The sequence below is a fragment of the Sphaerodactylus townsendi genome, linkage group LG03 (assembly GCF_021028975.2).
Source record: "Sphaerodactylus townsendi isolate TG3544 linkage group LG03, MPM_Stown_v2.3, whole genome shotgun sequence".
In the NCBI taxonomy this organism is placed as follows: domain Eukaryota; kingdom Metazoa; phylum Chordata; class Lepidosauria; order Squamata; family Sphaerodactylidae; genus Sphaerodactylus; species Sphaerodactylus townsendi.
This window is the reverse complement of record NC_059427.1, coordinates 47,678,307-47,696,485: the sequence shown is the minus strand read 5'-3', so window position 1 is coordinate 47,696,485 and position 18,179 is coordinate 47,678,307. Positions and strand designations below refer to the sequence as shown.

The 18,179-nt window shown below is 44.7% G+C and overlaps 1 protein-coding gene across 5 annotated transcripts in view; it reads right to left on the bottom strand.

Annotated features, from left to right (window-relative positions):
* The window catches only part of GRIP2 (glutamate receptor interacting protein 2), a 478,246-nt gene that overhangs the window by 61,862 nt on the left and 398,205 nt on the right, over positions 1–18,179 (bottom strand). For all 5 annotated transcript variants that reach the window (XM_048488391.1, XM_048488392.1, XM_048488395.1 and 2 more), the window contains exon 8: positions 1,295–1,442. In XM_048488391.1, coding sequence (XP_048344348.1) covers positions 1,295–1,442 — 148 coding nt within the window. The remainder of the gene's footprint in view (positions 1–1,294; positions 1,443–18,179) is intronic.

Here is an 18,179-nt window from a genome sequence, read left to right as displayed (position 1 = left end):
TAAAAGAACCACTGACAAGAGGTTCCTGGGGTTGGCAGAAGATTCTTGGTATGCTAGGGCATACACTCAGTTTAGGATACTACCCTGGGTCTGCTAGCCCTGGTATTGCTCTGCATGTACCCAAGAACTTGCTGCACATTGCATGAGAACATTGGTTCTAAGAAGAAGAGTTTGGACTTATACACTACCTTTCTGTCCTGTAAGGATATTCAAGGTGGCTTACAAGCACCTTTCCCTTCCTTTCAGACACCTTGTGAGGTAGGTGGGGCTGAGAGAGTTCCAAAGAACTGTGATTAGCCCAAGGTCACCCAGCAGGAATGTAGGAGTGCAGAAACACATCTGGTTCACCAAATAAGCCTCTGCCACTCAGGTGGAGAAGTGGGGAATCAAACCTGGTTCTCCAGATGAGAATTCACTCGCTCTTAACCACTACACCATGCTTGCTAACATGTTCTTTAAGAAAACCAAGAGTGTCTCAGGACACAACTATCAAGGTCACTATCTTACATTTCTAATTGTATGCATTATTTAAATTATTTCTATCATGCACCCCAAAATCTGCCCGAGGTCATTAATAGCAGAAAACAATCAATATAATTTTAAAGTAGAAAAACAATCAAAATAATACAAAATGCAAATCTACAATAAAATCCATCCTCAGTAATCAAAGCAACATCAGCAATATAAAGAAAGAGTATAAAAACAACCAGCCTAATGGTGGGGCAAAGACAGGAAAAGGTGATTATACTGAATTAAAAGCTTAGATCAATTAAAATGTCTTGGCCTGGGGCATAAAAGCAAGATTTAAGGGGAGGTCATTGCACAGGTATGGTGCCACTAATAAGAAGGCCCTGCCTCTGCTCACCGCCACCCTGTCTTCTGCAGGCACAGGCAGCAGAGCTTGATATGTGGACCACAAGTGGACAGTATAGAGCATAGGTGTCGAAACAGTTACATACCTCTTAGATGCGCACTTCATAGTTCCTCGAGTCATCCCCTGCCAGCATCATGCTGGCAGAGGATGAAGGGAAGCGTAGTCCATAACATCTGGAGGGCTGCATGTTTGACACCTGTGGTATAGAGCAACATGCCCCTGCATATCAGTGAAAGTTCCTGAAGAAAGAATATCCATAATATTCCCTGCACAATCTCCTTTACATCTGAAAATGCCATGCAGTGGCAAATTTCCCTGTATATTTTCCCCCAGTTTTCCAGACTGAAAGATAAATTTCAAATATGGGAAACAAGGAAATGACATAAAAATGGGAAAAGACAAAGCAGTTTGGCTTCATACCTGTCCACTACACTGGCCGGCTTGATCTTGTCAATAACTATGACCTGCTTATTCCGATGGGTGCTGGTTGCCAGTGAGATTCCTAGTGCAGATCCTGGAGTCTTTGCTATTTCCACCAGCAAAGGGCCTGAAGCATTGGCTACTGTGTCTATAAAACAAAACACACGCATCAAAACTTTTTGGCTTCAGGGTTCCCAAACATGGCACTGGGCTAGAAAGAGCTAGCAATTGCCACAGCATTGCTTCAACTTGGCGTACAATCCGTGACACATATGGTCCCATACAAGAGCAGCATTCAAGACTCAGGCTTAAAGACACAACGAGCACAGACCAGAAGCTCTCTGGTGTCTACAAATTCACCCATAAAACAAGACCACAAATTCAAAAATTCAAGACAATATTACTCGTATTCATTCATATATTACAAAACATAGACTAACAGCAAAAACAAAAAAAATGCTCTATGTAGTCAGCATTTAAATTTTATCATAGAGCCCAACATTATTTCTATATCTTTATATATTATAATCTAGGTAATCTCCTCTAGTTTTTCCTCCAAAGGTTCCAATTAAGTATTTCAGTTCCTTAAATCCATTAAACCTGAACAAGTAGAGATAGCAAATGTCAATTAGAAGACCTTAGGCCTGAGTTATTTGGCTGTTAAAATTTAGCAAAGCTGTATTATATTGGAGTGCAAATTGGATACAAAGCTTGCAGAATGGCTGCTCAGTGTTTGTCAAGTGTGGAGGTGTGCTAGCAGGACAAAGGAACAACTCACAGCTTTCCAAAGAAAAACTACAACCAACATTAAATTGGCCAAGAGAACAAAGTCTCAAAACAGTGGAGAGAATAGTCTGTAGCCTGCACACAGTTGGGAATATTTGCATTCTGCTTCACATAGGAAAGAACAAGAACTACAGCTTTTCCCAGGTTTAGTGTGAGGATCAGTGTTTTCAGGGCTTCTAAGCCACATTGGTGCTGAACCCTTTCAGTCTGGGCCAACGCAGAGCCAACACCATCTCTTAGCTGTCCACACATAGCTAAAGGCAGGTGTGGAACTTGGGTGCTGTGTGGTTTCCGGGCTGTATGGCTGTGTTCTAGCAGCCCAGAAACCACACAGCCCGGAAACCACACAGCACCCAAGTGATTCCGGCCGTGAAAGCCTTCGACTATACAAGGTGTGGAACTTTTCCTCACTATGCAATAGCGGTTTTTTCGCAGTAGGTAAAAAACAACCTATCTTGTAGTTAGGCACCTTCACAGTCTCGATTTTGAAAAGAATAGCATAACTCATTGAGAAAAGTCATGATGAGAAAATGAGTTATAGCAGGACGAGGAATGAGTTATAGCAGGACGAGCAACCTTTTCTTGCCTGAGAACTAACACAGCTATCTGTGGAGATGTTGGGACTTCAGCTTTAACAAAACATTGCACGTGCTTCTCTGAGGTACATATGCAAAATTACCACCTGACCACTTTGAAACTATCCCCACACTCTTTCAACTAGTAAGCCTTTGCCATAAAATTCCCACATACATAGCCAAGGGATAGCCCCCCACCCAACCCCTGCAAGACCTCTGAGACTTAATCAGAGCCACAGACAAAGCCAATTTTAAATTATCACAGAACATGTTGTACATCCTCTCATTTTAGAAGCCAGATCGGCATAATTTCCTTAAAACTATGTTGCCTTTGAGGTACGCTCAAATTAAGGGAGAACGGCCTTAGAAATGTAATTTCCAAACAATCCGGCTACATTCATTTCAGAATGTACTTCACGGATAACAGCGACACGCTTGACTGCTATGCAATATATAGGAAACCGAGAGCATAATTTCATCACCAAGCGGCTGAACGTTCAGCGCAATACTGTGGCCCCTAAAGCAGAAGGCCATCACGATGTAGTAGGGATGATCGTAGCAGATGAAAACTGTGATCACTGTACAGTCTGCCATTAGGATAACTTGGTACATGCAACACCCACACTGGTTATCAAATCTCATTGTAATGTAATCACTGATGGATTCATTTAAAGGAAATTGTTAGGTCTTGTACCTTAAGCCAATAAATGGACTCTGTAGTGCTGATCAGTAGAGTTTATTGATGTGGCATCGAAGCACCAAAGCTCAGTAAAGCCAGTTCTGACAAACCTGGCCTTTGCCATCCCCTTCATCCCCTCCTGAATTCCCAAGAAATTGTGAAAAACAGTCCCTGGAGCTGAGGCGCCCCAAGGTCAGCGGCAGATAGTAAGAGAAAACCACCTGTCTTTCTACCCCACGAGATAACGGATGCAACCCCGTTTCTCATTGGACCAGGGTGCCTTTTCCATCCTCAAAAAATGTTTCAAGGCAGCTTAAAAAAATCAGATTTAAATCACATGTAAACATATAGAACAAATAAAAAACACCAACCAACAACAAAAAAAAATCAACCTAGACTCCACTAATGGTTGCACAATCACATCTGTATAACTAGGAGCATGGTATCTCCACCAGTTTGGGCATATAATTTTTTTTCTATGTAGGTCTTCATCATAATTACGGCTACAAAGCACATGAAGTGAAGCTTTTGGATTGTAATTTCCATACCACCAATTCAGAGCTCCACGAGAAATTCATTAAGTAATTATGGGCTACTTTGGCTTACCAAAGGATGCGCAAAGCAACTTCGCGATTCTATGATGAAAAAGAGCGTGTTAATATATTGGAAGATCACTGTGGACAGGAACAAGCACCGAATTGTTATCAGTCTATCTCCCTTCCAAAGGTCTTTCTAGTCTACCATTTCCTTGACCAATATAACTGCAGAAAATGCCATGCCATTTTTTTTGCCAGGGATCCAAATACCACTCCCCTCAGTCTCTCAGCAGTGTTACTTTACCAAGTTCGATACCTTCTACAACAAACGTAAAAGGGGCTGCCTCCAGAAACCATAAGACACTCCAATTAAGCCAAGATTCCCCACAAAAAACAGTTCCTTGCCAAGTTCATACCTCACTTTTGATAAATAGTGTGATGAGGGATGCCCGATTGAAACAAATTCCAATTCCATGTGAATTTCCCCCACAGATCTCAGGATTAAATCATGATTTAGGATCCTGGCTCATCTGGAATAAACAAACTATAATTCACCCAGGTGCCTGCCTTCATGAGTCACAAGGAAGTGGAGTTTTCTTCAAATCAGGAATACTTAATTATGCTCAGTGTGAGAAGGGGAGAGAGAAGACAGGCGTCACATGAAACATTGCAATCTCAAGTCCTGTTTGTCCTTGACTCAACTGGAGTTTGCCTTTCGATGTCTGAACCCAGGATTCTCAGTGATCTTGTTGTCACTAGTGACAAGAAATATTTCCCTCTCTTGCGTACACTTCTCAATAAGAGAGAGAGAGAGAGATTCTTTAAAGGTTGAGTGCTATACTGGTAATAAAGAAATGCAAATGTAACCCTATAAAAATAGTCAAAGCTACCTTTAGCAATAAATCATCACCTCTTATTCTTTTTCCTTGAGTTCTTTGAATCTTGCATATTTTTGAATCTTTTATATTTTCTATCTCTAGGGCTCATTCCGCACATGCAGAATAATGCACTTTCAAACTGATTTCAGTGCTCTTTGAAGCTGTGCGGAATAGCAAAATCCACTTGCAAACAGTTGTGAAAGTGGTTTGAAAATGCATTATTTTGTGTAGCGGAAGGCCCAAAATCTCTGATGCTGCAACTTTTTTGTCTAATTTAAATACAATTCACCATAGTTCCTTTTCTAGTCTCTATAGGGATGGGACTTCCTTTCTTCCCCAGTTTTCCAAAGCTCAAGCTGGTCAACTCTTAAACAAGTTTAGCCTTTTCTGTGCATCCACCAAAGTCTCTGGACTAGCTTCGAAGACGATTGTTTTGCTATTAAACCCAAGGCAAAAAAAAGGACTTAATCTAGCCTCGTTCCTGCACCCTTAAGCTCCTTTTTGAATGACAGAATTCTTTAAAAAAATGAAATTAATAAATTATAAAGGAGTCTCTAACAAAACCTAAAAGGCACCGTAGAGATATTTCAGCTGGCATTCAACGTTTTATTTATTATCCAGGACCTGCTTGGCAATGTCCTTTCTGGAAGCAATTTCCAGAGATATATTTCAAGCGTCTCGGACATTTACCACATGCGTTTATTGACCTGTGTGCAGTTTAAGCGAACTGGGCTTAGGTTTTCTCGGTCTGAGCTCCTACATGGCAATGTGCTTATTATGTTTCATCCATTCAAGTCTTCCATTGCTCAAATTCAGGTGTCGGTCTCCCGGCCCTTCAGCACAGACATTAAGCTCCCTAGGTGGCCTTGGTCCAGTCCTCCTCTCTCAGTCTCCAACCCTTGTTTCGAAAAGGAATAATCACCATTTGTGAGAATTCCAGATGGGATAATATTTTGCAGGCTGCCCCAATACTAGCAGCAGGGAAGGAGGTTTATTTTCGAAGGAGAAATTTGAACTATTTCAGTAAATTGGACAATTTTGAGCTGCAGACTTGGGGTCTCTTTCTCCTGGCAATATCCAATATGATAGCATGTGAGGTGATGACATCATGCGGTGATTTTTCTGGCCTCAAACCTCCTGCATCACATGGCGGGAATCAGGACCAGGGCCGGGGAAAATGCACATGATGAGCATATCACACCATTATTGCTCCTAAGTGAAGACATTGAGGAAACAGGAGTGCCCCGGAGTGGCGAGCCATGTTCTCGCTTTTTTTGTGCCAAGCAGTCAGGATATCCCGGCTGGCAGAAATGGCTTGAGCCGGCTGCGATGACCTTTTAGCTCAGTGGCAGAATATTTAGTCATGTCCGGTATGGTGATGACAGTCTCCGATTTTATCTCCAACCATGGACCCCACTCTGTTTCAGGGTAAACGGAAATTTGCGCTTTTGACCCCATCCAAATAACATCAGTCGACACAAGGAACTGCTATGCAATGAGTGGACATGGTGCCAGGCGAGGAGTTCATTGTTGAGTAGAGGAAAACCCGGAGCGGCGGGTAATGAACATGAAGCGTCCGCACGCAGGAACGGGTACGCACAGATTTCTTTAATAGCACTGAAAGGAAGTTGCAGGTTCACAGCCTTTTGGGCGGCAGGGTGATCCTTGGAATCCTCCAGATTTTAGTTCCATCCCGGCCCTTTCGACGCAACCTTAAATCTTCTTTCCTCTCCTGAACTTAGGGACGGTAATTTCTTCCCCTCCTCAACCGCAGCCGTGGAACTGAAGCCAGTGGGTTCTGTGGGGCAAGAACTTTAGAGCGAGCTCGGTGTTCAACCAAATCTTTCGGTTTTAAAAATGGTTTACTTTTTTTAACATAGATGAATGAATTCTGATTTCAAACATTAACATTTAAATTAATGCACTCCTTCAAGGCGTCCCCTGGGTTCGAACCTTCATTCCAAGCCTTCCAAATTTATAGCCCGATAATGCTGCCCATTCTTCCCATAGCGGTATGGCCTCAGCGAAGACTGGTTATGGGGTCCCCAAACTTTTTAAACAGGGTAATGTCCACCGTCCCTCGGATTGGTTGGAGTGTTTTGACTAAAAAAAACTATGAACAATTCCTTTGGCGCACACTGGGTACATATCTTACTTGATGTTTTAAAAAACCCCCAAACGCTTCGCCTGAATTCTGCCAAAAACTTGCTGAAGGTTCTCGCGGCAAAATACCGGAGCAATCGCGGACCCGCGATCTTTCGTTCGGACAAATATCTTTTGCTGGACTTTTGATTCCCCACTGCCCCATGGATGCGAGCAGTGATTCTGGCACGTCCTTTTCCTGCAGGGCGACCTACATGAAGAGCCTGAGAAACTTCATGATAAATCCAGGGCTGCCAACCTCCAGGTGGAGTCCAAATTACAGAGATCTGGATACGGTGAAGAAAATTACTATTTACCAACTATTAATTGTTTTCCTTTTGTCTTAGCTTCTTTCTGTCCCTCTTCAACACACACACCCACTTAATACCCGGAATCTTCAGGAATTTTCCAACCCACCTTTCTCACCATTAGGAACCCAAGTGACGATGATTTACGCTCCTCCATTTTAATTTCGTAAGGTAGGCTATAGGGACTGGGCATGGAAGATGCCAACCCAGCAACCTCTTCACGGCGCATATGGAAGGAGGGGATGGAAGCGGAGGAGAAAGGGGAAATAAAGAGGAAAAGCAAGCGGCAGGAACGAGGGGGATGGAGAGATGGAGGGGATAAATAGAATCGTAATGATGACAGAGGGGGAAAGAGGGATAGGCGAATGTATGCAAGGAATGAAGAGAAATGGGAAGGAGAGAAATAGAATGGGTGTGGTGGAAAGAAAGTGGAGTGATGCGGTGTTGGAGAAGGGCAGTGGAATGGAGTGAAATGGAACGGTATGAAGTGCCGGTGAACGGGAAAAGAAGGGAATAGAGAGGAAGGGCAATAAACAATGAAGGAACGGGATAGAACAAGGAGGGGAAACAACGCAGCCGCAGCTCCTAAGCTTTTACCTCGGTCTACCCCTTGGCTCGCTCGCCACATGGATGGATCACCTTTGTAGGGTCACAGTTATTAAGGGGCTGGCTTCCCAAGCGCCACCGGAGGCCGCAGTCCGAAGCTGCCGACCACTCTAGACTGGTGAGTGCCCCTCCTTCTCCCGGACTGCTACGAGGCTAATGCAGCTTGGATTTTTTCTTGGTCCTTCAGAACGGGTTTGAAGCGCGCACTCCCAGCAGAACGGCCGGAGGCGCACAAGTGGATACGCGGAGTTTCTGCTCTTGTGTGGGGATCTCATACTGCTGCTGCGAGTCACTCTCTTTCGCCCCAGCGTACAGCCTGCAGAACTCCCTGCCCTGCCAGTGATTCGCTGGTGGTGACGGGCGGGCAGAGAGAAGAGCGGTGACGAAGTTTCAGCAGATATTCCATGGCAGGAGGGGGACTCGCGCAGCATCCAGCCATGGGGATCTTTTGGTCTCCACCGCACCCAACGAATCCAGCCCGGAAGCATTCCACAGAATCTAGGGCCGCTGGAGTGGGTTCGTTGCCTCTTGACAGCCTCCACCTCTACCCCCGCTGCCGCCTTCCCAGCACTTTGAGGTTGTTTCTATAGTAGACACTTCTTCCCGCCAAACCCGCGAGGGGAATACAACCAGGTGCTACCCTATCCCCACACTTCTCCTCTCTTCCTCCTGCAGGCAAAGAGCTGCTCCCAGTCACTTCCGGGCTATCTGCTCATTGATGATCCTGCTCGCCTTTAGGTGAGCCGCGCGGAGCCCTCCCGCTTGAGTCCGGATGCACTCTCATGGCAGAATATCCCCGGTTCGGAACCGCCCATTGGTCTCACCAGTTCCCCAGTGCAGCCCCGGCTCCCATCCCGCGCTTAACAGGGGCCTTCAGCAGCCACCAGCGCCAGCAGATATGGAAGTGCCGTCCTTGTAGGCGTCTGGTAGAGGAATGCGCGCATGGGAGGGATGCCCGCATTTTTCCCATCTCCGGTATCGCTCTGCAAGATTTCGGCAAGGATGATAGTCTCTTCCCAGACCTTTGAAAGACCACTTCCTGCCCAGGTGGATTCCCCCCGCCTCCATCGCTTTATCGGCCCCTCTGACAATTCGGAAAGGAGAATGTCGACAGTGGCAGAGGCCCAGCCAGGTTCACCTACCTAAAAGAGGAGTAATGGAAAAGGCAGGGGTGCACATTTATCCCTTTCCGCTTTCCCGGACCAAAGCAGGGCAAGGAGGCATCCTGGGAGAGGCGGAGGGCCCGCGCAGTTCCTTCCCTTTGAGCCTGGCTTTTACGTAGCTTTAGAGGGTTGAATGCGCAGCTCACGGGTGAGCAGGTCACTTTGCCGAAAGTGGTTTAGCATGCCGTGGGGGGGGGGGGGGGAAGTGGCAAATGGACCTGAGGCGGCCGTGAGGCAAAGGAGGGCCAGGCTGCGGCAGGCACGCAGGTTCCGTTGGAGGGCTGGAGCATGCGCTGTGGGAAGGGGAGGTGGGAATGGTATTACTCGCCTGAACTGGAATGCAGGGAGGCCACAGCCGCCCCGCCTCACCGCCAGACCTGCGTCTTTAATCAATTTGAACGGCTGTTTAAATGGTTCTTCCTCTCCCTCCAGTCTCTAATGCAACGTGAACGGGAGTTGTTACGTATATTCCCGGTGGGCCGGATGAATGCGCTTCTAGGGGTCCGGATTTGGCCCCCGGGCCGTAGTTTGTAACTTTGCTCCAGAGGAAGCTTCGGTGGAACGCCGTATCTGCGATGAATGAAGCTGCATCCCCAAAAGAACTCTCGCACCGCTAATTACATACAAAAAAAATCCCTGGCTATTACACATGGTGTTGGCGGCTTGCGAAAATCAATCATGGTCCAAACAGCAGCCTTGCTTGCCTTCCAACCCTTTACGAGTTCTGGTGCCTTCTTCATCTTTTCAGATTCCGTTCTCAGCGGCCATCCCGGCCGGAGCGGTCGATAGGCTGCATGGTGCCATATCTCGTTTAGGCCTTCACGAACTTCCTCTCTGCTGTCCCTGTTCGTAGGTCCTGAAGCTGCTGACTAGGCTATGTTGATTCTCCGTAAAGCCTACTCTTGATGGTGATACGGCTGCGAGGGATAAAGCCAAATGCCTGAATATATTGTTTCGCGGTGGTGAATTCTGGCTTATTGCGGACATGCAGAAATGAAAATCTAAAGCCCCATCAAAGCTAAGTCATACTTAAACCAAATGGATCAGAGCAGAGCCTTTCACAAGTCCATAAGTACTCGAGGGAAATTCAGTCTCAGGAATTAAAAAAATGTTCAGGTTGAATATTATACTGCATCTAGCAAGGTCTTAACGTGTTACTGCTGAGCTAACAAGGCAAAAAAAAGAGGTAAAGATGTAAAACTACTCCTTGCAAAACTCCACATAGAAGCAGCTTTTATAATTCATGTAGTATTGATCAAAAAAGGAAGCTGGGCCCTGAAAGGCTAATAATGTTGTATGCAATTCTATTGACTGCACTGTAAGAATTGCAAAACACTTTGAATGAATTTGGCCTCTCAGCATTATTAGGAGGTAGGGTGACCTGTAATTTACAGCAAAGAAAAACAAGAAGAGTAGACAGTTTCAACATGCAGGTTCCGGAAATGAAAAAAGGCCTAAAAAAGAAAGAAGGCTTCACTGGAAATTTGTCCCTCCCCAAAAGGTGATCCAACTTTCAATAGGAATGAAACTGACAATTTGGGGGAGTTTAGGAATACGGGCAACTTTGTTATTCTACCCCAATGACAAATGTGCTGATTCTAATTGTGACTGATGTTACACTTCTGAAGACATATACATGAAATAAAATGTTTTTGACTGAAGATGAGACATCCGTTTTTGAAGTGCATGCATCTCCATGACAGCATGGCATCCCAAGCAGTGCTCATAGGAGGAGCTTGCAAACAAATATGAGGAACACTCCAATATGACCCCAGTGTGCTTGAATAAATCCACATATCCCAAAGACAAAAAAGGTTCTGTCAGTGAGCACAACTTAATAAAAAGTAACAGCTAACTACAGGCCCCCAAATATAACTATGTACTGTCTGGCTAAGCCTTCTCGATGGGTGGATTATTACTTAGATTGTTGTGGGTTTCCCTATAATAGGTTGGGAGTCGCAGATGTTCCAGTAGTATTTTCTCCTGATGTTTTGTGTGCATTTGTGGCTGGCATCTTCAAGGTGCCAGTCACAGATGCAGGCAAAATGTTAGGAGAAAAACACTCACTGGCTTCGAGCATGAATTTATACAACCCAGAATACTTACCACCAACATCTCTTGCGACAACTATGATATCGCTAAGCGGAAAGGGTATGCATTATGAACATCGATTAAGCCTTTTCACATTTGTTCCTTTTAGATGTATATCTTAAAATGTAATATGCCCGCTACAGGAATTAATCCATTCACAGAATCTATGGCATATGTACTCATGGGCTCAGTTGAATTAAACAGTCTGATAAATATAAACTTTCAGTGCCATGTCAAAGGAATGTTGCCCAGGTCAAATAATGTGACAATCCTATTTACAGCGCATGAATCACTTATGGTAATGCCATGCACTTGGCACAATTTTTGCAGTTACTTACATTCAATTTACTTCCCATCTTGCAAAAGGGGCATAAACAGTTTGGCATTTCCAGCAAGAAAACCTTGAATATGTAAAGGACATAATTGGATATGGGTCTCAAGGAGACGCGAATTTTAATCTGGAATCACTAATCCGACCATTGGGTTAACTCCCGAATTTTGAGATCTCTTGACATTCCTTCATAACTGCCTAGTTCTTTCCCAAACCAGCCTTAAACCTTCCAATCAAAGCATGCCACAACATTCCATTCAGGCACCATTTGCCACATGCACTTAGAACGTTGCGTGTGCTTTGGTTCATGCTACATGTGGAATGTCTACCATTTGTCCAGAGAACAAAATTTAACAAATCAAGCTTCTCAAGAAAAGTGCGAGACAGATTTACGGAGATCCTCTCCGATTTGGTGCAAACATGGTGGGACATATCACTATGGAGCAGCAGGTCTTTGAGAAAGTTGACAGTTTCAAATAAAGAAGAAGAAGAAGAAGAGTTTGGATTTATATCCCCCCTTTCTCTCCTGCAGGAGACTCAAAGGGGCTTACAATCTCCTTGCCCTTCCCCCCTCAACAAACACCCTGTGAGGTAGGTGGGGCTGAGAGAGCTCTGAGAAGCTGTGACTAGCCCAAGGTCACCCAGCTGGCGTGTGTGGGAGTGTACAGGCCAATCTGAATTCCCCAGATAAACCTCCACAGCTCAGGTGGCAGAGCTGGGAATCAAACCCGGTTCCTCCAGTGCAATCCAGATCTTCTGCGGCAGCTGAAGGTGGTGAAGCAAAGGTGGTGCCATGCCACCTCCAACTGTCTTTCTGGAGGCACGGGGAGTAAGAATAGAGCAAAAACCCTCCCTGCAACTGGAAATCCCTCCATGGGGACCAATGGACTTAAGCCACCCAAAAGGATTCATGTGTAGGAATGGGAAAAGTGTGGCATAGGTCCAGAGCCAGGGCAGAACTGTCCACAAACCTGGGGTGGAAATCATTAACGCTGGCTCCACCCTGGGAACACAACACACACACCCCATGCTGGCATCCATTTCAGATGCCAGCACAGCTCCGTGGTGGCCTGAACTTCCAGGTTCACCATCTAGCAGGGATGCCCCTTATGCAGCGGGGGCAGGGGAATGCATTGGCATAGCCCTGCACCACTCCCTATGTGTGTTTGCCCCCCTGCCCATCTGGATGGGGTTGCACATCTACCCATGCTCCAAACTAGAAAGGAATAATTTTCTGTGGGAGAAAACTTGTGATTTGCAGATTTTCCAGTTACTGTATTCCAGTTGCTCTTTATATTGAATTAACTAGAAAGCTACATGTTTTAAATACAGATGGAGGATATCACATCAGTTAAACTACTCAGTTTCTATACTGGGCATTCTGACTGGGGCATGCTGAGAATTTTGCAACAAACATGCTTGGCCAGGCAAGCATGTGATGTTAAAAATCCTCCCTCAAATGCACTAAGGGCTTGAGCTCCAGTGACCAGATTGTTTCCAACGTTTCTTGGTTGAAATCTGTCACAACACATTATCTGCATGGAATCGGAAGCTTTTGCGAACTTGGGCCAAATGTAATTCATTTGGGTGCTGCATGTCACCCTGTGGTTGCTTTTGCCAATTTCTGAACAGAATAGTCTCATTTACTAGAGAAGAGGCAATGTCTCCTCCCGCACCCCACCCCACCCCCTCACTCATTATTGTTCAGGCCATTAAACTGTTGGGCTTGTATAAAGCGCAGAAGCACTTAACCATTCATTATCTTTGAGCTTCATCTTTTGAGTGACCAATGTCAAAATGCATTGCCTGCTTTTTGCACTTGAACATCCAATGACATCTGAGAAGTGATGTCAAGAAATTATCACGAGATTAGCTGGATTCATGAGCTGATCCTGAGACACCAGGAATTAAGTCTCAACAACCACCTCAGACTCATCCTTTTCTTCATTTTTCTGTGGCAATATTCTGAGGTAACTGACCCTTGCTTATCAAACATTTTAGATATTTCTTATAAGTGCTGTGGAAGCTTCCGGCCTATGTATAAGGGCCGTAGGTTTAAAGCAGCATTCTCTTCCTGATAGTACCGCTTGGCATCTGTGGCTGGCATCTTCAGAGGATCAGAGGATGCCAGCCACAGAGCGGCGAGGCGAAAACGTCTTAGTGGAGAGAGAATGCTGCAGGAACATCGCCATACATTAAGCCCTGAAACCACACAGCACCTGTTGATTCTTGGCCGTGAAAGCCTCCAGCTAAACTATGACATTTTTGTAATTTTGTTGTGTCTTTTACAGGGGCCTCCTAAAAACAATACTGATACAACAATGTGCTCATTCGCATTGTCTTGCTATCACTAAATAAAAGCTGCAATTGGAAGATAAGAAATAGGGCACTCCTTTAAATCGCCTGTTAAAATTTCCACTTAACGACTTAGCAAATAGCATCCCTGACTATATATGAATCGAATGGGCTCCTGAGGGACACTCCTTTGTCTGATTACAAAAAAAGCAGGTCTGATAACAGAAGGCTGCCCTTGGCTGCCCCAAACATGTAAGGAGTCAACTGACCCAGTCAGCAGTAACTATTATTCTTATTGCTGCTCTGCACGCATACATTCAAGATTCATTCCTTGCTCTTCACATCCCGCCTCTCAGATGTGTCACCAAAGTTCCCTTCAGAAAAGATCCCGCAAGGCTGTGCATCCTTCCTAATAGCTTAGGACAGCCAGCTGCCATGCCTCGCTTCTTGAGGGCCAAAGTAGATGTGATGGCTGCAGATCTGTATGTTTAAATCCAGATCTGATGCAATCAAGTCCAAAGTAAAGGACAGATGCCCAGCTTAAGCAGCAAAGCTGGGAGGAGGGGCGAGGGGAGTGGTGCCCGGTTTACTCTTGCAAGAGACTTTCCTATCAATCCAGGACTCTTCTAATATGATAGCCCTACTGAGGTCGGGGGTGGGGGTGTGTGAATCCATGGAGGTGGGCTCTGGGTAAGATGTCCTCTTGCCTTTTCGCTCCTGAAATCAACCCATCCCACCCACTGCTTTCTATGGACTTGCGGTAGACCCAAGTGTCTTTAAAAAATCCACACGATGCTTCTGTTTTGCAAGTAGATTATCCCACTGCTACCTTCTTCTGACAAAGTGATCATTGCAGATCTTTGACAAGCTGCAGGATTCCCCATCTGCAAGATGTTGATATGGACCTTTCTCACTGGGGTGTAGGAAGGATTAAACGTTTACGTTTCTTGATCAAAGCCTCACTTTGCTCATCTGTTACTTTAATTCTCAACCTAGCCCCTGCAAAAGCATTCTTATTCCATCTGGATTAGGAGCTGGCAGCTGAGTGACTTGAAAAATATGCGTTTAATTCGTATTCACCAAGAGGTTGACCCACAGGAACTGTGAGAGAGAAGCAAGCACATGGATATTGAAAAAAATATTTTAAAATCAAATTAAAAGAAAATTGGAGAAAAGTCTCTCTTTGAGATCATGAACCCATTTAAGCCAAACTCCAGACAAACATGCCAGTTATGGTCATCAGCTCTGTACCACCAGGCCCGCTGCTTAAAATTCCCCAGGATCGCTACTCAATTGATAATGTGAGTTGCCAGGAAAGATAGAAGCTTTCCTTCATGAAGAACAGCTTCCTAGCTGTTTTTTTCCCTCCTGTCCCACTCAGAACAAGATCAGGAACCCTGAGCTACAGATGAAACCCTGGGACGTATCTGTCCCCACTGCCACCTCATACAGAGGGAAAGAAAAAGTGTCACAGGCTGACACAGAGAAGCAAATGGAAATGAAGAGATCTGTGCCTACAAGGCAGAAAAGCATGAAGATATTCACTCTGATGTATTTTACTTCAATAAGCTAAGCTACATCAGCATCAACCGACGGCATGCTGCAAACATGAATCAGACCTGGGTCTGAAAGTCTATTTCTTTCGTCTGTTATTTATAGTCTTCTTTTGATCATTTATGTCAATTCACATCTACTTTGCTCTGAAGCACTTCTTACTTTTTCAGATTCAGGTGTCCTTTTCAAATCACACTCTAGTTTCAAACGCAAAGGTGGTATGCAGAGTAAGAGCACCTCTGGCCAAAGGATAAGATACCGAACATATTCTGTACTCTGAAAAGAGACAACTTAGATCTTGCAAGCAGAAATCCAAGTTGGAGGAATCAGATTCTTACTACACATTTCCCTAGTCATTTACACAGGGAATGGCATTAATTCCTTTAAGATATTTCTCTCCCACTTCTCCAAAAAGCTTCCTCAAGGTCATTAACAATAAACACCACAATTGGTTTAGAATGATTAAAACAAGTGGTGAAATTCCAGAAATTTAATCCTCAGCAAAAATATTACAGTGAACAGTCAATGCAGCTTCATAAAAGATTCAGGAACACAGGGCAGACCATAGAAAGAAGGCAATTTTACATACACTTACCTGGCTGGAAGCCCCATAGAAATAACTGGGACAGGAACATACAATGGATTGCACCAGAATGGACAAAGATGGTGTTACACAAACTCCAACTGAAAATGCCCATATTGTTCTTCCAAACCTCGGTGTCAAGAAACTGGTCCTTTAAAGCAGTTTCTTGTGCATAAAAATTGTGGAAGTTTCTTTCCCTGAGAGTTCAGGTCAAACAGCTTAAAGCTTTAAAGAGTTAGATAAGGAGGTGGGAGGCAACCCAAGTGTTTGTCAGACCACTAGGCCTGGTAGTTTCAAGGGCACAAGAATCCCAAAGGTTCCATTCCATCTCTTTAATGCCCAAGCCTAGGGGTGGGAGAAGGTGTTTTGGACCTGATGCAGCTGCATGTAATATAACTGGCAAACTCACCAGATTGGCTGAGTTGCCTGGTTTATACCTGACTGATATATACCTGATTGGTCAAGTTATATCATTTGATATACCTCTGACTGTGTAACTAGAATCAGGCCAAACTGTCCCCTTGAACAGGGCATTGGCTTTAAGGTTCTTTGACAGCCATCGCTGAAAGCTTAGTTACAGGTAACTTCTGGGTAGTACTGCCAGCTCTGTGTTGAGAAATATATGAGATTTGGGGGTGGAGCTTGAGGAGGGAGGGGTTTGGAAGAGGTGTATAATATCATAGAGTCCACCTTCCAAAGTGACCTTTTAAAATGATCTCCATTACCTGGAGGTCAATTGTAATTCTGGGATATCTCCAGCCACTGTCTGGAGGTTGGCAACCCTACTTCGGGGTCTTCATTCAGGAAGCTAATGAAGAATGATTGTACTGAATATTAGAAAAAATTGTCCCTTCATACAGAAGACTACATCTTAGAGCTCAAGGAGTTTATGCAATTTTGCTGAACTGCTGGTTTTTTGCTAGTAGAAATTTTCTTTTTTTTTTGGGGGGGGGGGGGGGAGGGAAGCACCTAGACACAGAGCTTCCCATCTGCAGTCCAATACAATATAACAACTGAATAGTCTAAATAGGGTTTTTTGTCAGCCTAAACATATTACATTACATTAGCTTTAAATAAATCAACAGGATATTGCAATCTCTATTGAATTCTACCCCACCCCACACACACACACAGTATACACACCATTTGTGGCTGCAAATATTCCCTGACTTTAGTCTTGTGTGACACAGTACTGAAAAGCTCTCCCGTTCCTTCTGCACAAACACATTCATTTAGCGAAGCATTCCTTAACTTTCAATTCAGAAATCAGTTCTATAGTCCCTCGACCTCCGGAAATGTAGCCCCCTTTAATTTTGTTGATCTGGTAGTAAGTCAGAAAACAATCAAGTAAACGTTGGTCCTTCTCAGCTCCCACGCTTGGATATGTCAGTGCAGTTGACAGGTTTAAAGGGGGGGGGAGGGGTGAAGGGGATTTAAAAATAGCCAGTCCGATCTGTTTCCCCCCCAGAGGCATTAAACTCAGCAACAGTTCACTGAGCTTCTGAAGCTAAACAGCCTTGGACTCATGGCAGCCTTGAACTCATCTTTGTGTATGCTGTGCCCAGTATTTGCCATTATGAACCATTCCAATTTGCAGCACAATAACCACACATCTCCCACATGAGGCCTGTGAAATTCAAAGGCTTGAATAACTCCAGCTCCTGAAAACATTTCATGCTGCTGGCCTTTGAGCTACCACAGCAGCAACCTACCAATATGTGCAACCCAAATGGGGTTTTCCTTCTTTTCAATATTGGATACCACTGCCTTAACTGCCATCTCCCAACCAGGAATAGTCAGTTCTGACTCTGTTCTGTGATCTGCATTCTACGAAGAGCCCTAAGCTCTGGAGGTTAAATGCACAATGAATGGACTAGCGGCTCTTTTTTATTTTCAAACACAATTCTGCCAGCTAGTCTTCTGAAGCACAGAGAAGCTTTGAAAATGTGTGCTCCCGTGCTTCCACGTGCACATGTAGCACTAGGAATATTACTGAATACTCAGATTCCTCCTCCGTAGATTCCAGGGAGACCTGGATTTCTTTCAGGGCCTAAATAACAATGGAGCCCTCTTTCCCTGGGTACATCCCTGGGTCCAGCAGAGAGATATGGTCTGGAAATTCAGTGCCTCAGTGGACAGGGTCACAAGTTAGCTTGGGGTCATAGAATGCAGAAAACAAGGAAAACCCCATCATGCTCCTTTCCCCTCTGAGACTCTGGGCTACTAGTTCCACTGGTGAAACCTAATGTGTCCAAATTGTTTCACCAATAGTGTAAACAGTATCTCTCTGGGCAAACAGATGGTCCTTAAATCCCCTCTGCCTGCATGCCATGAATCAGCCTCCCTTCCAATACCTGG